This window comes from Callospermophilus lateralis, chromosome 3, assembly GCF_048772815.1.
Source record: "Callospermophilus lateralis isolate mCalLat2 chromosome 3, mCalLat2.hap1, whole genome shotgun sequence".
In the NCBI taxonomy this organism is placed as follows: Eukaryota; Metazoa; Chordata; class Mammalia; order Rodentia; family Sciuridae; genus Callospermophilus; species Callospermophilus lateralis.
In genome coordinates, this window is record NC_135307.1 from 50,019,940 (window position 1) to 50,045,565 (window position 25,626).

At 36.2% G+C, this 25,626-nt stretch overlaps 1 protein-coding gene across 2 annotated transcripts in view; it reads left to right on the forward strand.

Annotated features, from left to right (window-relative positions):
* Positions 1–3,546: 3,546 nt before the first annotated feature.
* Mia2 (MIA SH3 domain ER export factor 2) overlaps positions 3,547–25,626 on the forward strand; it is a 98,331-nt gene continuing 76,251 nt past the window's right edge. For both annotated transcript variants that reach the window (XM_076848238.2, XM_076848239.2), the window contains exons 1-6: positions 3,547–3,662; positions 6,398–6,531; positions 7,719–7,805; positions 13,003–13,894; positions 22,255–22,470; positions 22,571–22,671. In XM_076848238.2, coding sequence (XP_076704353.2) covers positions 3,548–3,662; positions 6,398–6,531; positions 7,719–7,805; positions 13,003–13,894; positions 22,255–22,470; positions 22,571–22,671 — 1,545 coding nt within the window. In that variant the 5' untranslated portion in view covers position 3,547. The remainder of the gene's footprint in view (positions 3,663–6,397; positions 6,532–7,718; positions 7,806–13,002; positions 13,895–22,254; positions 22,471–22,570; positions 22,672–25,626) is intronic.

The following is a 25,626-nucleotide window of genomic DNA, read 5'->3' on the forward strand; positions in this document are numbered from 1 at the left end:
ATACCTGGGATGCCAGATGACCCTCCCAGTAGTTTATGGTGGTTGATAACATGTTGGGAAACCATGTAGTTCAGCATGTACACCCCTCTTGGCTTAAACCAATCAGTTCAAATGAATACCCCTTTTGTACTGACCAATCTCCCTTACCCAACTTGTTCCTGCCAGTGAATGTGCTAATCATGTTTTAGAGTTGTTATTTGATTTTCCCACGGTGTGTGATGATTTGCTAAGAGATGCTATGATGTATGTGGGGGTCCCTGCCTTCTCCAAAGAATGTATAAAACTGCTGCAAACCCTGGGCTCGGGGCCTCTCAGCGTCACCAGTTGCTGTGTGTGCACGCAATAAACACCTCTTTGCTGTTTACATGGATCTTGGTCTCTGGTGGTCTTTTGGGGGTCCTGAATTCGAGCTTAACACACCAGGCATAGGAGTGAAGCACTCATGATCATTTTTGTGTTCCCACAGGAAGACTTGTTCTGGGATTTTATCGCTAAGATACTATGAGTAGCTCTGATGATTCATTCTTTTGCTTTATGAGGTAGGTGTTCTTACCTCCTGTTCCATTTGGGTAGAAGGATATTCTTTCAGTGTTCTTAGCTGAGTTATTACCAAGACACTTTCCTCAGGGTTAGCTTTATATATTTGAATATTGTTACATTTAATCTATCAAATACATCAGCAATTGTTAAGCTTGAATTCGGGACCCCCAAAAGACCACCAGAGACCCAAGATCAATGTAAGCAGCAAAGAGGTGTTTATTGCAAGCTAGCTCGGTCCTCCGCACGCACATACAGCAACTGGTGATGCTGACAGGCCCCGAACCCAGGGTTTGCAGCATTTTTATACATTTTTTGGAGAGGGCAGGGACTTCACATACATCATAGCCTCTTTTAGCAAATCATCACACACCGCGGGAAAATCAAATAACAACTCTAAAACATGATTAGCACATTTATGGTGGGAACAAGTTGTCTAGGGGTGATTGGTCAGTACAAAGGGGGGTATTTGTTTGAACTGATTGGTTTAAGCCAAGAGGGGTGTACGTGCTGAACTACATGGTTTCCCAACATCATAAACTACTGGGAGGGTCATCTGGCATCCCAGGTATTTCCCTGACTCATGCTGATTGGTGGCTGCTAGGGGGCTGCTATGGGTCCCCACCTAGCCTGAGTCAGGAACACCTGGCACAGCAGATCTCTCCTGTAGATAAACAACTTAGCAGGGTGGGAATGTGCCTAGGAGCGCTCTGTGGGTTTTTCCAAGGACAAAGGTGATGTCCCTTCCTTGGACAGGCTTTGCTCTGAGGTAGAGGCTGGTTTTTCACAATTAGGTAATATATGTCTAAGTTACCATGACTGTTATTTATAGTGAAATAGCCTTCTTTCTTTTTCAACTAAATGTGCTTGTCCTCTTTATGTATCCTTTTTTTACCTGGTTCTGTGAGAGACTGTTAACATTGTTCTATCATACTTTTAAATATCTTGTTAAATGATATTTAAATGATGATCTGAACACAAAATGAGATCATGTGCATTAAATAGAAGAGTGTGAGAGCATTTCTAGTAGGAGCAAATCTCTCTGGGCTGGTATTGTAAGCAAGAATTTTTCTCTACTCAAATCTCCTTTAGGCCAATCAACAGATGAATTTAAATTTTACCGGGTTCATATTTTTCTTAATTTAGAACATGATTAATTAGTCCTAAATTTAGTCTTAATGTTTTTAATATTGAATATATAACAAGGATAATTGGGCTATATGAATTACTAGATATTCTTGATTTAATATTGGACTTTGTAGTATAAATTATGCTAATAAAGTTGTGCCAAATTTTGAAGCTGAAAAACTTGATTCTTCTTTAGATGTCTTTGGCATCATTGCTTTTAGATTTTCAAAGGTATTACCCGCTGGGTACATGGCACATGCCTGTAATCCCAGAGGCTGGGGAGGCTGAGGTAGGAGGATCATGAGTTCAAAGCCAGCCTCAGCAGTGGCGAGATGCTAAGTGACTTAATGAGACCTTGTCTCTAAATAAAATACAAAATAGGGCTCAGGCTTTGTACCTATCATTGATTTTGAAAAACAAACACTTCCTTTTTTAGAACTTTGAAAGCAAAAGTCCTTCACGTTAGATTGCTCAGGTGCTGGGCATTTGTCTTAGTTCTGTCAAGCACTAGAGGGGAGTGTGGTGTCATACAAGTGCTGTCCTGAGCACCTACAGATCTAGGCAGTTTATTACACAAAAATTCTCATTATAGCACTTTGATTCTTTTTAAACCACAACAATATTCAAATGATTTGATTTTCACAGATTTATTATTATTTTTTTTTAAAGAGAGAGAGAGAGAGAGAGAGAGAGAGGGAATTTTATTATTTATTTTTTAGTTTTCGGCGGACACAACATCTTTGTTTGTATGTGGTGCTGAGGATCGAACCCTGGCCGCACGCATGCCAGGCGAGCGCGCTAGCACTTGAGCCACATCCCCAGCCCCCCACAGATTTATTATTATTTTAAAATGATATATACTCACCGATTTTAGAAAAAGAAAGCCACACAATATAGAAAACTAGAGAGAATGCCACCTGAAATCCCTATTTTTCAGCCATTTTATCTTAGTCTCGCTCGTACATGCTAGACAAATGCTCTATCACTGAGCTACATCCCAGCCCTGCATATAATTTTAAATACACAGAATAGTACTTTTCTTGCTATTTCTGCAGTAGTATTGTTATAAACTAAGTAGACATCTTTCCACAGCTTGATTCTTGGTAAATCACCATGGTTACCAGTGTGAAGTATCACAATGCCTAGGTTTAAATTTCTTCTCCATGTACTATATGATATTGGGACTTAGACTGTCTCTATGTGCCTAAATTCCCTCATATGCAAATATGGAGATGATAATATTGCCTACCCAATAGAGTTGGTATAGGTTAAATCAGATCATATATCTACATACTTAAGATGGTACATGAAACAGTGAATAGTTACTACATTTTAAATATTACTCTTAGCTAAACACAGTTATAGTTTCATAGTAACACTGAAGAGCTTTTTAAAATATTAAAATAGAAATTTTTTCCAGATACTTTTCATTATATTGCTGTTTCTACTTAAAACTATATACTTTGTCTGTTGAGGCTGGGATTTTCATGTAGCAAATACTTGGTTTGTACTTGTTGACTAACCTACCCAAAGACTGTAACTGTTTTTGTGAAGGTCCGCTTGAGAACTGTCCTGTCAAATGTAAGGTCCCTTTAAGTGAGACTGTTGTACATGGGCTGCCTTTATGAGACATTAGTCCAACTACAATCCTCTGTTAATTATTAAGCCTTACGTATTATCTGGATACCACAGATTGAGAATACAGTGTTTGCTCAAGTTAAACTTACACACAGATAGAAAAATGTAGCTATCAGGGGACTAAAAACCAAAAGATCTTTGCTGTTTAATGAAGACAGTAGAATATCTCCTGTTTTGGCTGGCTTGTCTACAACCTAAATAACTGGTTTAGATCTCATTTGGATTCCTGGTTTCTTGTTTTAGCATGGCGGAACTTGCTGTTCACAGAATCCTTCTTTTGGTTATTTCACTGACAAAGTGTCTGGAGGGTACAAAACTGCTGGCAGAACTAAAAAAATGTGGTGACCTGGAATGTGAAAGTAAGTTCATTTTTCTTTTCATTCTACTCTTAAATTGAGGCTCTGAAATCACATAAATATTGTTTGTGGGCATTTGTGATAAAAAATGAACCTTAATATAATTGTGAAATATTTGAATTATAAGTATAGCCCAGTATAAAAGAAAAATTCTGGAAGAAAAACATTTTTTAATAATATTTAATGTAAGCATAACAAAGGACAAATATCAGATTGATACAGAAGTATATCAGAGTTAAATAATATAAATCCATACCTCAAACACAAATTAATCAGTTCTTTTAAAAAGATAAATATAATTGATTTGAATAAAAAAGATATCAGGCCTTTGGATAGTTCTTTATTTATAAAATTTCTACTATTTAGTTTCTATTTCATATGATTCTCATAAATTTTCTAAAAAACTTTATTTCAAAAAATCTATCTAAACTTTATCAAATATTAATCATTTCTTATTTATTATATAAAAGTATTGAAGTAAATCTTACAATATAAATATAATTTTATACTATTAAATACCATTAAACTTTTTTGATTTACTGTGAGGAAAAATTAATTTCCATTTTATTGTTTGAGAACTTATTTTTTGTGTTATTAGCATTATGTTTAAAATAAATGAATCCTCATATAGTATAGTTGCTGAAAGTTCTTTCTTTCCAATATGTGATTTATGTCCAATTTGCAACATACATATTTTTAGCAGTGCAAAATATTATTAATGTAAACATGAATAATTTATAAGTAACATTTTTATGAATAAACATTTTTCTCAAGCTTTGGGTAAATAATTTAATATGCAAAGAAGTATATTAAATAGCATATTATGATAATAAACCCTCTTCCCCCATTTATGCTGTAATATAACCCCTTTTAGTATCCTTGGGGCCTGACAGAACATGAAAAAAGTATACTCCAACATTTAGTAAGTTATAAGGTTATTTTAACTTTAATTGTATGGCTTTAAAATATTTAAAAATTTTACATGTTAGTATCATTATGATAGTTAATGCATGCATATTGCCTTGTATGATTCTAGCATATGTAGTTATGGTTCATAGTTACTGAGGGTCTACTATGTGCTGGGTCTGGGGGGTAGGTGATTGCCTACCCATATTCATTCTACTTAATGATAACAAGACATATCAATATGAAATAGTAAATAGTGATATAACACAATAAGGGTAATAGCCCTAAGTCTGTGTTGTTTTTTTTTAAAGATAGAGACAGAGAATTTTAATATTTATTTTTAAATTATCAGCGGACACAACATCTTTGTTTGTATGTGGTGCTGAGGATCGAACCCAGGCCACATGCATGCCAGGCAAGCGCGCTACCACATGAACCACATCCCCAGCCCCTCAAGTCTGTGTTTTAAAGTAATAGGAAGGAGATCTTTTTAAATAGGGAAGGGGGACTAGATCATGGATGTCCTTGAATACCAAGCCAAAACACCTGTGCTTGAGGGTGTATGCTGTGGGAAGTGTATATAGGTTTTTGTGACCATAAATTAGCATTTGTAAATACATAGAATGATCAAGATCAGAGAAAGGGAAATCAGAATAGGCTAAATGATTAGGACTGCCTTGGAGAGGAATTAGGATATGAGTGAAGCATATAGAGATAGAGAAGAATTTCTTTTCTTTCTTTCTTTTTTTTTTTCAATATTTTTTAGTTGTTGATAGACCTTTATTTTATTTACTTATTTATACGTGGTGCTGAGATTGAACCCAATGCTGCACACGTGCTAGGCAAGCACTCTACCACTGAGCCCCATTCCAGCCCCTTCTTTTTTTGTTTTTTTGATTCAAGGATTAAACTCAGGTGCTTTGACACTGAGCCACATTCCCAGTCCTTTCAATTTTTTAAAAAATAATTTTTAGTAGTTGATGGACCTTTAATTTATTTGTATGTGGTGCTGAGACTCGAACCCAGTACATCACACATCCTAGGCAAGCACGCTACCACTGAGCCACATCCCTAGCCCAATTTTTTATTTTGATACAAGGTCTAGTTAAGTTGCTGAGGGTCTCCCTTAGCTGCTGAGGCTGGCATCAAACTTGTGATCCTTCTGCTTCAACCTCTGAGTTGCTGGGATTACAGGTGTATGTCACCATGGCCAGCTTGGGAGGGCTTCTAGGCTGATCCAAGAGCAGAAATAGAAGCTCAGAATAAGAAAGGTGGTGCTGCAGTGAAAGAAAGGGAGGGAGGGAGGGAGGGAGGGAGGGAATGTCAATGCACATCTGGCTCCACCAGAGTTGTATGACCAATTCTCTAAGCCTTAACTAAAGGCTCACTTGTTAGACCAAGATTTCTTTACAGACCTGTTTTGAGGATTTAATAAATAAAATGAAAGTGGTTATCATAATGTTTGGAAATATAGTAGGTATAAGAAAAAAAACTAACTTTCCTTTTCAGCAGATTGGATAATGGTAATGAAATATTCCAAGGACAACAGTTTTATAACCTTGATTGTAGCCCTAAGTCTGTGTTTTAAAGTAATAGGAAGGAGATCTATTTAAATAGGGAAGGGGGACTAGATCATAGATGTCCTTGAATACCAAGCCAAAACACCTGGGTTTGAGGCTGTGTGCTGTGGGAAATGTATATAGGTTTGTGACCATAAATGACATAAAAGAATTAGCATTTGTAAATACATAGAATGGATTAGAGGAGAGCAAAATGGAAGAAGGAAAAATAGCATTTTAATTTAAAGTATTTTTCTTTTTATGTTTACATAGCTTTAATAAGCAGAGTTGTAGCCATGAGAGATTACACAGGACCTGATTGCCTATTCCTGAACTTCACTAAGGGAGAAGAAATATCTGTTTATGTTAAACTTGCAGGACAAAGAGAAGATTTGTGGGCAGGAAGTGTAAGTAACCAGACTTATGAACTGAATACAGAATAAATAACCAACTTAGACAAGGATGCTTATTTTTTGCCTTTAAAGGAACTCTGGGATTTCAAAGTATTGTAAAAATATTAAAAACCCCTAATATTTAAACAAACAAAAGTGGTTATGTTCATTGGTGGTTCCAATATTTCCATAAAAGAGGCTTTTGGAAAGATAGTCTGATTGAGATGGAAGACAAAGAGAATGTCTTGAAATTATTTTTTGTATAACATGCATATATTTTAAACTTAGCTTTTATTTTTATTTGGGGAGACTTTAGGGGTGCTGTTGTAGAATGGGGTGGGTAGGCAATTCCAGCTATCTGTTAGTGTTGCCATGTCAAGTTGGGGAGAGACTGGGAAGTTTTAGTTAATGGGATTATCTTGTTTTTCTAAACAAAGGGTTGAGTTGTTTTTGAAAAGATCATCAGAAAGGTTGGTAGCCTAGGGAAGCAAGGTTCATGCGTTTTTATGAAAAATAAAATAACAACTGGGAGACATTTTTATTGTAACAGTGCTGGAGTAGAGGACCAAAGCAAGTAAGTTTTTTTATTTGGCGCAAACTCTTAGTACACTGACATTTCTAGAAGGGCAGCAACTTGCATGTGCTTGAACCAGGTTAAGAGAATCTCTGTTACCAAGTCAATCCCAGGGAAGTTGAATTGTACTAAATCTTATCTTGATGACTCCTGGGCCTTTACTATTTTCATGAATCTATCTGTGGCTCTTCCCTGAGCATTACATCTTGAAAATGCTGACTGTGTCACAGCTCTGTCTACCATGGCTATTGCCGCCATTGCCTTGCCTTTTGATATTCCAGATCTACTAGTGTAAATCTGTGGTTGACCTGTTCAACAAGATCATTAAAGAACAGAGGGAGAGAATGAAAGAGAGAGAGAGAGGAGGAGAGTATGATTATATGGTGCAGTTTTTGTTTGAAACAGTAGAATTTTAGAGTTTGGCTCAGTATGTTCTTAAATTAATGTTATTCTTTTGAATAATAAAAGAATATGGTTTTACTCATTTTTTTAGATGGTATTTGATAGCCAATTAATGTTTTGTGATTTGACTTAGATAAAAGCCAAGGACATGATATAAAATCAGACTCAATAGTTATTATTGCTTTGATCACTCCTCCTTGGTAATTTTTGTTCTTCATTTTGATAGAAAGGAAAGAACTTTGGGTTTTTTCCCAGAGATGCAGTCCAGATTGAAGAGGTATTCATATCTGAAGAGGTTGAAATATCAACTAAAGTGAGTAAATTCATTCTCAGCTATGAATTGAATTTAAAATTTCTTGGCCAAAACAGTTTTTCTTAGTACAAGTGTCCATTGATTGTGTATCTCATATAGTAATGTATAAAATAGTTGGTCTGTGGACTTAACCTTAGGAAGAGTTTGACGATATGAGTAAAATTAGGTAAGACAAAATTGAGGGCTGGGGATGTGGCTCAAGCGGTAGCACGCTCGCCTGGCATGCGTGTGGCCCAGGTTCGATCCTCAACACCACATACAAACAAAGATGTTGTGTCCACCAAAAACTAAAAAATAAATATTCAAATTCTCTCTCTCTCTCTGTCTCTGTCTCTCTCTCTCTCTCCCTCCCTCCCTCCCTCCCTCTCCCTCTTAAAAAAAAAAAAAGACAAAATTGATGATAAAGTTTCTGCTTTTAGAACAATTCATAGGTGATAGTTAAAAGCATGAATTCTAGAGATGGATTGAATTTAAAGCCTGACTCAGATACTTACTAGTTATGTGGCTCTCCCTGTCTCGATTTCTTCATCTGCAACATGGGAGTGATGAGTATAACATAGTGCTTCCTCAAATTTATTGAGGAATACATGATCATATATAAAAAGTACATAGACACTTAGTAAGTACTGTATAGGTGTTAGAGACAATTCCTTAATACTCCTGTGCTACTAGGACCAGAGTTTATTTCCCACCATATTCCCTAGGTCTCAAATTTGTACCTCTTTTGCTGTTGGAGTTTTTAATGAGCTTAGTAATGTTGATCTTAATAATAATAAAGGGACTCAGAAAGTAACTTTAAAAAAATTTTTTTTAGTTGTAGATGGGAAACTATATCTTTATTTTTATTTATTTATTTTTATGTGGTGCTGGGGATTGAACCCAGTGCCTTACATGGGCCAGGCAAGTGCTTTACCAGTGGGCTACAACCTCAGCCCAGAAAGTAACTTTTTAATATATGAACATGATTAGCCCATTTAATTCAGATTTCAGGTTTGGCCAATTTATTGCAAATAAGATCAGTGTGATGTGAGCCTATCTAGTTAAACCAATTATCTATTGTCTGGCTTTTTCCCAACACAAACTCAGGGATTAACTGTGCATTTATTGTATAATAATTGGTCCTGTCAGTTCTATTACTATAATGTATCTGCAGCATACTGTCTTCTGCTAATTTCTGCTCTCCCTATAGCACTAATCCAAGGCATCATCCTCACTTGATTGGAATGCTACCATACCATTCTAACTTTTCTTGCCTCTTCTTTTGCCTTCTTCTAATCCATTCTCTAATGATCATATAAAAACAAACACACACACACACACAAAATGAGATGTTTACATGTTCTGTCACTGCCCCCTGCCCTCCTCTCTCTTGCAGATTCCTGCTTCCTGCCATTCCTCTCATTCACCATTCTCCTGATCTAACAGGCCTTTGGATCATTCTTAGAGCATGAAAAGCTCAGGGACCCAAATAGGTTTTTTTCTTTTTTGTTTGAATGCTTTCTCCAAATTCTTCACCTTGCTAGTTCCTTTATATCCTTTAGATCACAGTTTAAACATCATTAAAGTTTTCTGCCTCCCAATGTGGGGAAAAAGGCACACTCATACGTTGCTGGTGGGACTGCAAACCAGTGCAGCCAATATGGAAAGCAGTATGGAGATTCCTGGAAAACTGGGAATGGAACTACCATTTGACCCAGCTATCCCTCTCCTCGGTCTATACCCAAAGGACTTAAAAACAGCATACTACAGGGACACAACCACATCAATGTTTATAGCAGCACAATTCACAATAGCTAAACTGTGGAACCAACCTAGATGCCCCTCAGTGGATGAATGGATAAAAAAAAAATGTGGTGTATATACGCAATGGAATGTTACTCAGCAATAAAAGAGAATAAAATCATGGCACTTGCAGGTAAATGGATGGCATTGGGGAAAATAGTGCTAAGTGAAGTTAGCCAATCCCCCAAAAAACAAATGCTGGATGTTTTCTCTGATATAAGGTGGCTGACCCATATTGGGGTAAGGAGAGAGAGGGAGCATGGGAGGAATAGACAAACTCTAGATAGGGCAGAGGAGTGGGAGGAAAAGGGAGGGGAGTAGGGGGTTAGCAATGATGGTGGAATGTGATAGACATCATTATCCAAAGTGCATGTATGAAGACATGAATTGGTGTGAACATACTTTATATACAACCAGAGATATGAAAAATTGTGCTCTATATGTGTAATAAGAATTATAATGCATTCCACTGTCATGTATTTTAAAAATAAAATCAATTAAATATATATTTTTAAAGTTTTCTGCCTCCCAGAAAACTTTTAGGATAATAGGCACATACCTGGATTGTGATGGTAACAACAGTATATTCATTTGTTCCAACCAAGAAAAATACATAAGGTAATTCTGTGCAACTTTTTGATAGTCTTCCATACAGCTGGGGGGAAAAAGTATGCTGAGTTTACAAAGAAAAAAAAACAACAACAAAATCTTCAGAGAGGCGTTCCATGATGATTCTAAAGGAATTATTCCTTAAGTGCTTTTTTTTTTTTTTTAATACTGGGGATCAAACCTGCTTAACCATCCCTGGATCTTTTCATATCTTATTTAAAGACAGGATCTTGCTAAATTGCTGAGACAGGCTTTGAACTCCTGATCCTCCTGCCTCCGCCTCCCGATCCACTGGGATTAAAGGAATTTTTGCTTCTTAATGATACCACCGGTTATCGTTATCATGACAAGTTCTGTTCCCTCACATGTTGAAGTGTAACATTAGAGAAGCATGCCGAGGCAAGCATATGAAACAGGGTTTATTTAAAAAGGGGTTAACATAGACTTCTCCCAGGAAGGAGAAGGGGGCCATAGCTGGTATCCTGGTATCCCAAGAAGTGAAAAGTGTTCTGCCTTTTTTTATAGGTTTTAGGCTATTGTTCTCCTGCTTTCTTCCCCTTATCTCTCTCCTTCTTGACTAGGCCCAGGAGATGCTCTGTGGGATGGCCAAAAGGTGGAAAGCAGATGGGTTGGAGTGATCTGGGCAGGAAGGGGGCATAATTAACAACTCCCTGTAGGGAGGGACAGGTTACCTTAGCAACAAGTTGGAGCAAGGGCAGGTTATCCTGATAATAAAGGTGGAGAAAGGACTCTGAAGGAATTAACATCTCAATTCTTCATTCTCTGGATCCAACCCTTGCCTTTCTGCCTATCTAATTTTGGCTTCATTAATGTGATTTTCTTTCATGGCACTAATTGCAATTTACAACTACCTTTTTTTTAAATTGCTTACTGTAGAACCCTAACATCTAGCATGGTAGCATAATAAAAGAAAAGGGCCTGGATTCTTTTGTTTTGTTGAGATTGTGACTTTGCTGTGTTGCCCAGGCTGGTCTTGAACTCCTGATCCCTTTTTCTCAGCCTCCTGAATAGCCAGATTACAGGCACCCACTAACATGCCCACCTCACCCAGACACTGAGGCATGTTTTCTGAGGAGTACCTTTGGGAACAGTACTTGTAACAACAAAAGGCAACAAAAGGAAAACAGGATTGGGCTGACAGAAGCTGAAAAGTCATGCAGTTAAAATAAAGGTAGCCTTGGATTCCATAAGGAGCTCTGAGGTTAGAGTTATCCTGAACATAAATAAGAGCGTTGGGCCATCTACCCCTAATACTGCAGCATAAGTAACTTTTTCTGAAATAGTTTAACTTTGAGCTGGGTGAGGCTAATATGTACTGGAGACAGTTACTATTCGAAATACTTGACTCATTTAATACTTAAAATACTCTTGTAAGGAAGAGGACTATCATTGTTCCCATCTTACAGATCAGGAGAAGGAGGCATAAAAAGATCATATAATTCATCTAAGGTCACAGAGCTAATAGATGACAAGATCCAATGTCTGTTATTAGTCACCTACTATTCTGTAGTGTCAAACATATATTATAAAATTGCAATTCTGAAGTTTTTTCCTCAAAAATCTAAACTTTGTCCTCATTTTATAATGGTAATAGCCAAAGAGGAGCCCACACCACTATTTCTAAATTTCAGGTTTTTAAAAAGTGACTTCTTAATTTTTTTTTTTATGATTTTATTGCTCTGTGAGATAAGCAAATAAAGCCTCACTGTCATTGGTTATATGTAAAAGCCGAATAAGGACATCTTTTAACCAGGGCTTCATACTTCAGCATCACAGGTCTATCTAAGCTGTGATAATATGTAGTAAAATTCCCTACTGTCTTGTCTGTTCTTGCTGCTGTACCAGAATACCAGAGATTGGGAAACTTTAAAAAAAAATTTTTTTTTAGTTATAGATGAACACAATACCTTTATTTAATATATTTATTTTTATTTGGTGCTAAGGATCGAACCCAGTGCCTCACACGTGCTAGGCAAGCACTCTACCACTGAGCCACAACCCCAGCCTGAGAGTGGGAAACATTTAAAGGGAAGAAATTTATTTTTCACAGTTCTAAAAACCAGGAGGAAGTCCAATATCAAGAGACCCACATCTAGTGAGGGTTTTCTTTCTGCATCATTCCATGGTGGCAGGTGAGAGGATGAGAGAGGACATGAGAGAGCAAGAAGGGGTTGAGTTCATACTTCAGAGAAGAAAGTCACTCCTGGGATACATGGTAGGATGAATACACTCCTACCATAGCAAAATTTATCCATTCTCTCTGCTCTCATGGTCTAATTATTTCTCCTTTGGTCCCATCTCCTAACACTATTGCATTGAGAATTAAATTTCCACCACACGCTTTTTGGTGAATACATTTAAACCATAGCAGTCTTTCATATCACCACACAGACACATGTATCCTTCTCAGTATAATCTTCAGATGTGCAATATTTTGTGGATCTGCATGCCTTTTCTTCAAGAGCTTATTTATAGAATATACTTGAAGCATTGATTCTCTCTTCTTCTCAACTATTTAATAACTCAGAAACTGTAATGTAAAAAGATTTTCATTATAAAAAGAGAAAAGAAAGAAAAAAACTGGATTTTCATTTAGGTTTATATTATTAACCTTTAGAAGTCAGTTGTGATGTGTTTGAGATTAGAAGATCTGATTTTAGTTTTTGCTCTGAAGTTGAGCTTATTGTTTTGTCTTGGGAAAATCATAGTCATCCTTTTTAAATGGTACAGAGAGAATGAGGAACTTTAGTACATTTATGTGAAATGCAATTTTTTTTTCTTTTAGGAATCTGACTTTCTTTGTCTCCTTGGAGTAAGTTACATATTTGAAAATAAAGATAGGGAGTTTAACAGTCACAGTGGTGAAAATATGTATCCATATGAAGAAGAGCAAAAATATAGTATATATGAAAGTGATTTCCAGATAGAATCTGAATTTTATGCAATTTCTGAAGGCCAATTTCCCACATCAGAGTCTTCTGAAGATATTAGAAATGACTGGGAAGAAGCCAAAACTGGAAGTGTGAAACAGGATCACGTTCCAGAAGTTGATCATATCTCATCACCCTTAACTGAAGTACAAGGATGGTTTGGACTGAGAAAAGAAGATGGTGAAGAAAAGGCTCTTGAATCAGTCATTGAACCTGTGCAAGGAAGCTCATTTCAAAGTAGAAAAATAACAGTAGAAGATGAAAATAACCTAGAGGAATTAAATAATGGTGAGCCCCAAACTGAACATAAGCGAGAACCTGAATCAGAATTTGATTCAGTACCAAAGGAACAGTTGGCACTAGCACTGGAGTCAGAGCATGTACTCAAACCCCAAGCCAATGGTTGGTTTGGTGGTGAATTTACAAGTAAATCTGACTGCGATAATGAACAGGAAATAAAAATGATAAAAACTGTGGAAACAGAGGATCAAATAGATAAGGAAAAAGTCTTAGAGAAAACAGATGATTCTTACAACATAGCATATTTTACAAAGTTATTCTATAATTTTGATAACCCTTGGAGCTTCCAGAACATTCCAAAGGAAACAGAGTTGCCATTTCCCAAACAGATTCTGGATCAAAGTAATATGGTTGAAAATAATGAAAGAGAAGAATTTTCTGGAGAAAATGATCCTATAGATAATATGAAAGATCTCACAATGTTGAAAAACAGATATTATCAATCAGGTTGGTATGAAGATATTTATAATTTATTCATTAACATAATTTTTTATTTTAATTTTTTTAGTTGTAGATGGGCACAGTATCTTAATTTTATTAATTTTTATATGTTGCTGAGGATTGAATCCAGTGACTTACATGTGCTAAGCAAGCACTCTATCACTGAGCCACAATCCCAGCCCGACATAATTTTTTTAAACATTTATTTTTTAGTTGTAGTTGGTCAGAAAACCTTTATTTTATTTATTTACTTTTATGTGGTGCTGAGGATCGAACCCAGGGCCTCACACATGCTAAGCACACACTCTACCACTGAGCCATAATCCCAGCCCCACAATTTATTTAAGTACAAATTGGATAAAAAACAGTCCAGGAAACCATGTTGTTTAAAATATTCAATAATTAGCACCAACCACTCTTTTATAAATTTCTAGTTTACTGTGGAACTTAGATTATAATCTTATAAGGCAAAATCCCATGGGAAAAAGAATAACTGGAGAGGTAGCGCGCTCGCCTGGCATGCATACGACCCGGGTTCGATCCTCAGCACCACATACAAACAAAGATGTTGTGTCCGCCAATAACTAAAAAAAATAATAAATATTAAAATTCTCTCTCTCTCTCTCTCTCTCCCTTTTAAAAAAAATAACTGGAGAAATATTGATGTTCTAAGAAGATCCTAAGGTATTTTATAGAAACTTTATCATCAAATTGATATATGTAAATAAGTTTAAATTTTTAAATAGCGCTAAGCCATTTTTTAAAAGCAATTTATTTCGTATTCTTATTTCCTGAACTCTCCAAGTGCCATGGGGGTCCTCAGATCTATTGAGGAGTTCCAAAAGGAGGCTTTACATGTGTTCATAAGCCATTCTGTTGTTGTCACAATGGGGTAGTTATATCAAGTTCTCTCTGACTTCAGCTCTCACCAGATGACTCTCCATGACCCTAAACCCCTTGAAGGAATCAAAACTGTTGTGTTTCTGGTCATCCCAGGAAGCTGGGTTTCTGTCTACAGGGAGATAACCCACAGTACATGGGCCTCCAAAGCGATTTATGTACTATGGGTTAGCTTCTGACCTTTCCCCTCAGATCTCATAAATTGAGATCAAAAGTCAGAAAGGGAGCATCTACCTGATCAGTCCTCCTCCTCTCTACCAAGATCCTCCTTCTGCCCTTTATCCTTTGCCACCTTAAGGCAACTTTAGATCCTTGGAGCCAGGACAATTGCAAATCTCCATCTCAGAAGGAGCTGTTCCTTCACATTTGCTTGTCTGCAAGATCAATTTGAGTGCTTTTTCCTGATACAAGAACTGGGTGACCTAAAGGCATATGGAAATTTGTATATGGACGGGATTCCAGTGAAAAGTTTGCTTTGATTGTTCTCTTGGGCTCATTGAAAATCTCAGGACTGAGATTCTGTGGAGCACAATATAAAGTAAGGGTCCAAGTAATAAATAAGACAAATTGAGCCTTAAAAGAAGTGAAATTATTTGTAAGATGAAAAAAAAAAAAAAAAGCAATTTCTATTGCTTCTATTCCAATCCCATCTCTGTCCCAGAAAAAAATAATTTGTTTATCTTTTTTTTTTTAAATCTTTTTTTTTTTGGAAATGGTTGGAAACAATACTTTTATTTTATTTATTTATTTTTATGTGGTGCTGAGGATCGAACCCAGGGCCTTGCATGTGCTAAATGAGCGCTCTACCGCTGAGCCACAATACCAGCCCCAATAATTTGTTTTTGATGTTTTAAAAATCAAATCTTTTTAGTAATTTTCTTTAGTTTTCTAAATATAATCTTTATATTATTCTGTTTTATTAATCTATTTTATACAAAGTCTTTGACTTCCTGTTCTGATAAATGAAGATTTTTGCTTATTTATACTCATTTTTTATATTTTTTAAGAGAGAGAGAGAATTTTTTTTAGTTATCTGCGAACACAACATCTTTGTTGGTATGTGGTGCTGAGGATCAGCCGCACGCATGCCAGGCGAGCGCGCTACCACTTGAGCCACATCCCCAGCCCAGAGAGAGAATTTTTTAATATTTATTTTTTAGTTCTCGGGGGACACAACATCTTTGTTTTTTTTTTTTTTTTTTTTTTTTGTATGTGGTGCTGAGGATCAAACCCGGGCCACACGCATGCCAGGCGAGTACGCTACCGCTTGAGCCACATCCCCAGCCCCAATATACTCATTTTTTAGACTTTCGCAGTATAACCATATTTGAATGGTTTTCTTAGAAACCTAAGATAAGGGAAACTTCAAATAGTCTTGATTTTTTTATTTTTTAAAAATTTTTGTATCAGGGATTGAACTTAGGGGTACTCAACTACTGAGCCACATCCCTAGCCCTTTTTTAAAAATATTTTTATTTTGAGACAGTGTCTTGCCCATTTGCTTAGGGCCTCACTAATTTGCTGATGCTGACTTTAAACTTGTGATTCTCCTGCCTCAGCCTCCCCAGCTGTTGGGATTATAGCATGCACCACTGTGCTGTGCCTTGATTTTTAAATTATATTTTATTCTAGATCAGTAGTAATGCTTTGTTTTGTTTTACCTAAGAAGCATATTTTAAAAAGGGTTTTCTCTAAGTGTTAAGGTAATAAGGAATTTTTAAGCAAAAATAAGATAAAATGTTTTCAACTTTCTCCTTCAAATCTCTCAATTCTGGAAGTTTATCAGAGGGCAATAAGAGAGTGTGAATATCACAGGACACTTCCAGATTTAGATGTCCTAGTATCTAGTAACTCTTCTGATTAGAAAGGATTGTGTTATGTGACTTCTCTATATCTCCATTCTGATCTCTCTGTAATGGACAGATTAGAAACTCAGCAAATATTTACCAGTAATACAGAAATGATAAACCTATAAGAAGAGGCCAACAGTGCTGCAAATTCAGGAAGAATTTTCCTAAATTTCCAAAATTATATATCATGTCTTTATATTCCCGCAAATTTTAGCTCTGTGCTTGACCAGCATCCTCAACCAGCATACAGGGAGATTATTAACTTGTTTTCCAAGTTAGAAAGGCACATGACTAAAATCATTAGAGACTTAGATGGTCAAAAGTGATTGAAGGGCTGGGGATGTGGCTCAAGTGGTAGCGCGCTCGCCTGTCATGCCTTCGGCCCAGGTTAGATCCTCAGCACCACATACAAACAAAGATGTTGTGTCCGCCAATAACTAAAAAACAAATATTAAAAAATTCTCTCTGTCTCTCTCTGTCTTTCTCTCTCTCTCTCTCTCTCTCTCTTAAAAAAAAAAAGTGATTGAAAAGTAAATTCTCTTGAACCAAACTTGACATATTCTAAAGGAATATGTGTGAAAAAGCAGATCAGAGTCATTGGAAAGAAGAGAGAGTACAAGAAAACAAAACAATATCTGGTCCAGAAATATAGAAGATTCAAAACATTAATGTATAAACATATTTTAGACATAATTATATGATTTCAGGGCATCCTCAAAATAATTTTATTTATTTATCATACAGAATGATATTGGGAGAATTTCTAAGCATGAAAAAGCCTGATGAATAGTCAAATGAGAATAGGGTATTCATGCAATTATAACTAGTTTTGAGGGATTTTCATGAAAATATTCAGAAATTCTTTTAAGGTTCAGATAGAAGATATATAATATATAAACAAAGTGGGTTATTCCAAAACATTACATTATTAAGTAAATGAAAAGGAACTTGGGCTTGAATAAAAATTAAAAAAAAAAAAATAGAATCCTAAAGGAGGAATTTAGATTAAAACCACAGGCCCTATTTTCTGGATATTGAAAAAAGCTAAAACAACCAGTCTTTTCAGATCATTTCAACAACTGTTTTAGGGAATAACAGATGAAACTTGCTTTAATTAGAAAAATTGCATAAGAAAATGGAATCAGATCCTAAATCAATATTTTTGAAAGGCAGAGACTTGAGATAATGATATTTACAGAAACACCATGCTGGTATAGATATTTATAAGAGAAAGCAGGGAATTTTTTTGTATTACAACATTAATGCCTATTTTACAAAGGGACTCCAACTGAGTTTATTTAAAGGACATTTCAGAGAACTGTTAAATATCAAAAATTATTATTTTGGGGGCTGGGGTTGTGATTCAGTGATAGAGCACTCGCTTAGCACACATGAGGCACTGGGTTCGATTCTCAGCATCTCATAAAAATAAAATAAAGTTATTGTGTCCACCTACAACTAAAATATATTTTTAAAAAATCATTTTGTTTGACTTAAAATTATGTCATGAATTATAAGGAAATTGCATGTCTGTATCTAATGTATATTTTAAAGTCAGTTTAAGTTGTGAAAAATTATATCTCAAAATTATAATTAAATATAAAAATGCTATAAGAAGTATCCATTTTTCTTAATATATATTTATTTCAAATGCAGTTTAAAACAGTATTTTGAAAAAATCAATATAGACTCATATAAATTTGAATATAAATAGTCCTTTTTCCCTAATTTTTTTTTCTTTTTTTTTTTAAAGAGAGAGTGGGGGAAGGAGAGAGAGAGAGAATTTTTTAGTATTTATTTTTTAGTTATCAGCGGACACAACATCTTTGTTTGTATGTGGTGCTGAGGATCGAACCTGGGCCGCACGCATGCCAGGCGAGCGCGCTACCGCTTGAGCCACATCCCCAGCCCATTCCCTAATTTTTTTTTTATTTTACTGGGGATTGAACCCAGGTACATTTAACCACCGAGCCACATCCACAGCCTTTTTAAAAATGTTTTATCCTTTTATGGTTCTGAGGATTGAACCCAGGGCCTTGTACATGCCAGGCAAGCACTCTACCAACTGAATTATATCCCCAGCCTTATTTTGAGACAGGGTCTCACTAAGTCCTTAGGGCCTTGCTAAATTGAAGAGGCTGGGCTTCAATTTGTAATCCTCTGGCCTCAGCCTCCTGAGTCCCTGGGATTATAGGTGAACGCCACTGCACCCAGCTTCCTAACTTCTTTAAGTATTGTTGAAGATCGCTGTTTTGATCCCTGTATTTACAACAATTTTAGGATATTCAGACTCCCGACTTTGGTTGCTGCAGTCATAGCATTTTCCAGGCTGAGGTAAGAGGGTGCCTTAAGTCCAGGAGTTTGAGACCAGCCTGAACAACAGAGCAAGATGCCCACTCAAACAAAACAAAACAAAATGCCCTGGGTTTGAGCCAGGCATGGTGGCTGTTTTAGTCAGCTTTTTGCTGCTATGACTAAAGAACCTGACCAGCACAATTATAGAGGACAAAAGTTTATTTGAGGGCTTGTAGTTTCAGAGGCCTTAGTCCTTGGAAAGACGGCTCCATTCCTGGAGGCTGAACATCATGGTGGGAGAGAGTGGCAGAGGAAAGCAGCTTATTTCATCAGGAGGCAGAGAGAGTCTCCACTCTCAAGATACAAAATATATACCCCATAGCCACATGCTATCACCTTGGTTACCATTCAGTTAATTCCTATCAGAGGATTAAATCAGACTCTTAAAACCCAATAATTTCTACTCTGAACCTTCTTGTATTATCTCACATGTGAGCTTTTGGGGGACACCTCACATCCAAACCATAACAGTGGCACAAGTCTATCATCCTAGCTACTCCAGAGGCAAAGGCAGGAGGATTGTAAATTCAAGGCCAGCCTCAGCAATTTAACAAGCTTCCATCTAAAAAAAAAAAAAAAAAAAAGAAGAAGAAGAAGAGGAAGAAAAGGGTTGGGTTTGTGGTTCAGTGATACAACTGGACAACTGGGAGCCCTCAGGAGGCCCTAGGTTCAATACCTAGCACCATAAACAACAACAAAGTCAAAACATAAATCAAACAAATAAAAGTACTGGCTTAATTGTTCTTTACTACTAACTTCCACAGGTGATATTATTAAATGACTGATATGTGTTTCTTCATTTGGGACTTTCATCTTTTATTAAACAATGCTAAATGAGTGACAGCATCAAAGTGTTAAGAATTATTAAGGGAGGGCTGAGGTTGTGGCTCAGTGGTAGAGTGCTTGCCTAGCACCTAGCACCCTGGGTTCCATCCTCAGCACTACATAAAAATTAATAAGTAAATAAAGGTATTGTGTCCAACTACTATATATATATATATATAGTATTAACAAATATATATATATATATATTTGTTAACTCAAAGACCAGAATTAGACATTGAATATTCATTTACTACTTAATGTTGCTTTCAGGCCTATACTGATATATTTTTTTTTAATCCTTGTCTTAAAAAGTCAAAGTAACTGAGAAGTAGATTTCACAGATCACTTGAAATCTATACTTCGGATAGGGCTATTAGAACTGAAACCCATACACAACTTGTTTCATTATACGCAATTCAATCAAGTGATCAGATTAAACTACATTTGAAAATTTAATGGATTATCTTTTCTTTCCTTTTTTTTTCTTTTTTTAATTCAGTTTTGCAGCAGTGGGGATTGAACCTGGGAACATTTACCACTGTGTTACCCCTCATCCCTTTTTAGATTTTATTTTGAGACAGGAGCTCACTAAGTTACCCAAGCTCATCTAAAGCTTGTAATACTTCTGCCTCACCCTTCCAAGTTGCTGGGATTATAGGTGTGTGCCACAAACACAGCATCAGGTCAAATTGAACTTTTTAAAAGTAAATTGATGGCTATTTTGAACTGACATGGACATAATTATATGATACAATATTACAAACATGGCAACTTTTGATCTAGAGATGGGTCAAATTTGAAATTTTAAAAGTAATTTTGGGAAAGGTAATACTTTTTAAATGAAGGTTGAGAGATATGAATAAGTATTCTAAAGTTGAATTCAGGCATATTATAGTTCATTTAAAGATGTAATTTGTAGCATAAAAGCATAAAAGTCAGGATTATTTTATTTAATCCTGTATAAGCATTGTTTAATTGCAATATTTTCCCTTAAGTAATAATTATTTTATCATTTGGATAACATGGATTTTTATCTAATAGTGCAGATTTACCTGCTTTCTGTAAAAACAAAGAAACAAACAAAAAATAGGAGATATATTTGATTGTGGGATTTAAAAAGCTGTTAAAAACCTGGGTATGGTGGCATATGCCTGTAATCCCAGCAACTTGGGAAGCTAAGGTAGGATGATCACAAGTTTCAAATTAGCCTCAACAATTTAGCAAGGCCCTAAGCAATTTAGTGAGACCCTGCCTCAAAATAAAAAATAAAAAGGGTTGAATATAAAGGGCCCCTGGGTTAAATCTCAAGTACTCCCCACCAAAAAAGAAAAAGTTGAGTGTCAACATAAAGTAGCTGTAGATACTATAAATAATTTTGGTCATTTTGATTCTTTAACAGCTAAAATAAGAAATATTTCTCATTGATTTTCTTGAAAGGCAGAAATATGTATTTTTGCAATGATATTATACCTTCTTGGATGATAAATGTATCTAACAGGAATGAAATCCTAAGGGGACTATGTATTATCTTATTCTTAACCATAAGCTTATATGGTTCCACAGAGTGTTTGTTGACAGTTATGTTAGTTTTAGGGTTTTTTTTGTTTGTTTGTTTTTTTAACATACTTTTTAGGATTAAAAGCAATGTAGAAGATAGAATCGCATACAGTTTTTGTGATTCTTCCTTGGACAAGGAATAAAGGAAAGGCTGTATGGTAGAATGAATAAAGGTGCCTCAAATGTGTCAAAGTTTTAACCTCTGGGCCCTGTGACTTTGGAGATGTGCATAAGCATCTGGGATGGAGAGATTATATATATATATTTTTTTAATATTTATTTATTTATGTATCTTTAGTTTTAGGTGGATTCATTAGGTTGTTTTTTTTTTTTTTTTTTTTTTTATGTGGTACGGAGGATCGAACCCAGTGCTTCATGCATGGTGGGTGAGCACTCTACCACTGAGCCACCAGCCCAGCCCAAGAGATTATATTTTATGGGCCCAAAATAATCACAGGAATGAGGCAGGAGGGTCAAAATAAGAGAGACAGATTAGAGGATGGATTCTGCTGGCTTTGAAAGTGAATGGTGCTGTGAACGAAGGAATGCTGGAGGCTTCTAGAAGACAGAAAAGGCAAGGAAAATGATTCTCTTTTAGAGAGAGCTACTGGAAGAATGTAGCCCTGCCAATACCTTCTGACCTCTTGTACTCTGAGAGAGAAAATTTGTATTACTTAAGCCACCAAGTTTGTGATAGTTTGTTACATCAGCAACAGGCATTAATATACAGACTACAAATTTATGTTTTAATGCATTATTTATCAAACAAATTGTCACAATGATCACAAAGGTTCAAAGAATGACCTCCTAGAAAATAAAAGGGAAGCCCACAACAATGTAGGTATTTCTAAAAAGACATTTCTTTGTATTTGTTTGCAGATATGATCGCTCAAATAAAGTTACCTATGAAAATTCATGAAGAAGTATTTTTTGAAACCTCATCTTCTAAAAATGATGAAAAATCAAAACCATCAGTGGGCTTTGAAGGGTCTGCTCAGGTGGAAATAGACAGATCCATGGAAAATCCCCTGTTAAACAGCCAGATGGTTTTAACTGATAGCTCTTTGTCTTCTCAAAATTACATTCCTCTAAATGGTAAGAAACAGGCTATTATTTTCTAATTTCTCAGTTAAGGAACAAATTAGGATCAGCACTTATATGTCAAATATTAATATTTTTATTTATAACTCCACAGGAAATGCTACTGAGTTTCAGATTCTGAAATACATATTTCAAATTAATGTTTATGAGTTCGTGAATTCTGCACTTTCACTGGTTATAATTCTTACAGAAAGGGTAAGTTGGCCTTTTAAATCTTTCAAAATAATTTAATCTATTTTACTAAATATTAGAGCAGCTTCAAAATGTTTTTTCAATCTTTCTTTTTTAAAATTAATTTATTTTAACTAGGTAAAAATGACAGCAGAATGCATTTTGATTTATTATACACAATTGCAGCACAACTTTTCATTTCTCTGGTTGTACACATTGTAGTGTCACAGTATAAGTCCAGTCACACATGTACCTAGGGAAATGATGTCCATCTCATTCTACCATCTTTCCTGCCCCCATGTTCCATCCCTTCCCTTGCTCTCCTTTGCCCAAAGTTCCTCCATTCTTCCCATGTCCTCCTCCCATTCTGTATCAGCATCTACTTATTAGAGAGAATATTTGACCTTTGGTTGTTGGGATTGACTTACTTCATTTAGCATGATATTCTCCAACTCAATCCATTTACCTGCAAATGCCATAATTATTTGATTGTTTTAATGCTGAGTAATATTCCATTGTGTGTGTATGTATGTGTGTGTATATACATACATATATATATATATATGTGTGTGTGTGTGTGTGTGTATATATATATATACATAGATCTATCTATCTATCTGTCTATCTTTCTTTCTCAGTTTCTTTATCCATTCATCTATTGAAGGGCATTTAGGTTGCTTCCATTGTGTGTGTGTATGTATATGTGTATATATATATATATATATATATATATGTGTGTGTGTGTGTGTGTGTGTGTGTGTGTGTGTGTATACATAGATATATCTATCTGTCTATCTTTCTTTCTCAGTTTCTTTATCCATTCATCTATTGAAAGGCATTTAGGTTGCTTCCACAGTTTAGCTATGGTAAATTGAGTTGTTATGAACATTAATGTGGCTGTGTTACTATAGTATGCTGATTTTAAGTCCTTTGGATATAGACCAAGGAGTGGGATAGCTGGGTCAAATGGTGGTTCCATTCCAAGTTTTCTATGGAATCTCCATACTGCTTTCCAGAGTGGTTGCACCAATTTGCAGTCCAACCAGCAATGTTTGAGTATGCCTTTCCCTCACATCCTCACCAACATTTATTGTTGTCTGTATTCTTGATAACTGCCATTCTGATTGGTGTGAGATGAAATCTTAGAGTAGTTTTGATTTGCATTTCTCTAATTACTGTTATGCTCCAATTCGGGACCCCCCAAAAGACCACCAGAGACCAAAATCCATGTAAACAGCAAAGAGGTGTTTATTGCGAGCTACCTCAGTCCTCTGCGTGCACACACAGCAACTGGTGACGCTGAGAGGCCCCGAGCCCAGGGTTTGTAGCAGTTTTATACATTCTTTGGGGAAGGCAGGGACTTCACATACATCATAGCATCTCTTAGCAAATCATCACACACCGTGGGAAAATCAAATAACAACTCTAAAACATGATTAGCACATTCACTGGCAGGAACAAGTTGGGTAAGGGAGATTGGTCAGTACAAAAGGGGTATTCATTTGAACTGATTGGTTTAAGCCAAGAGGGGTGTACATGCTGAACTACATGGTTTCCCAACATGTTATCAACCACCATAAACTACTGGGAGGGTCATCTGGCATCCCAGGTATTTCCCTGTCTCATGCTGATTGGTGGCTGCTATGGATCCCCACCTAGCCTGACTGAGTCAGGGACACCTGGCACAGCAGATCTCTCCAGTTATTTGTAGATAAACAATTTAGCAGGGTGGGAATGTGCCTAGGAGTGCTCTGTGGGTCTTTCCAAGGACAAAGGTGATGTCCCTTCCATGGACAGGCTTTGCTTTGAGGTAGAGGCTGGTTTTCCATTACTAGAAATGTTGAACATTTTTTCATATATTTGTTGATAGAATGCATATCTTCTTCTGATAAGTTTTTCTATGCAGCTCCTTAACCCATTTATTGATTTGGTTTTTTTTTTTGGTGTTAAGTTTTTTGGATTGGGGCTGGGGATGTGGCTCAAGTGGTAGCGCGCTCGCCTGGTATGCGTGCGGCCCAGATTCGATTCTCAGAGCCACGTACAAACAAAGATGTTAAGATGTTATGTCTAAAAAATAAATATTAAAAAATTCAAATTTTTTGGATTTTTTAAATATCATGGAGATTAGTGCTCTATGTGACTTGTGTGTGGCAAAAATTTGCTCCCCAAATGTAGGATCTCTGTGTGCATTTTTTTTTTTTTTTGAGAGAAGAAGCTTTTTAGTTTGAGTACATCCCATTTATCAATTCTTGATTTTTTTTTCTTGTGCTTTAGGAATCTTGTTAAGGGAGTTGGGGCCTAATCTGATGTGATGATGGGCCTACTTTTTCCTATATTAGGTGCAGGGTCTCCTAGGTCCTTGATCCACTTTGAGTTGAGTTTTGTGCATGGTGATGTTACCACTGTTGACCGGTGTTGAGTCCTTGCTTCTCCAGTGTTGAAGTATAACACCAGAGAAGAACGCCGAGGGAAGTTTAGAGTGGAAAATAGAAGTTTATTAAGGATGGCAGAAAAGACTTCTCCAGGAGGAAGAAGGGGACCCAAGAGGTGGAATCCGTGGAAGTACGGTTGTTTCCCTTTTTTATAGTTCTTTTAGTGATGGAATGTAGGTGGGACACAGGTGGGCCAAAAAAATAATCTGGGCAGGAAGGACTTCATTAACACTTTTTTTTGGGATGGGCTATCTTCAAATCTGCTGGGGCTGTTCATTAACATTTCTTTGGGATGGACTTTGGGCCTAGGGCTTTTCTTGGTACTTCATTAACATTCCTTGAGTTGTCCTGCATTTCTTGGAATTCATTCTCAGCATGCCTTCCATTTTAGATTTCACTCCATATTAGACCTGATTTAGCTAACTACACTGACTACCTAATTTTAAATCTGGCTTCATTCACCCCTCTAATTTTGGGAACTCCTTACTACTGTAAGGAAAGGGTGCGAAGATCATTTTGGCTTCTTCAAGCTGAAAAGGGGAGGATG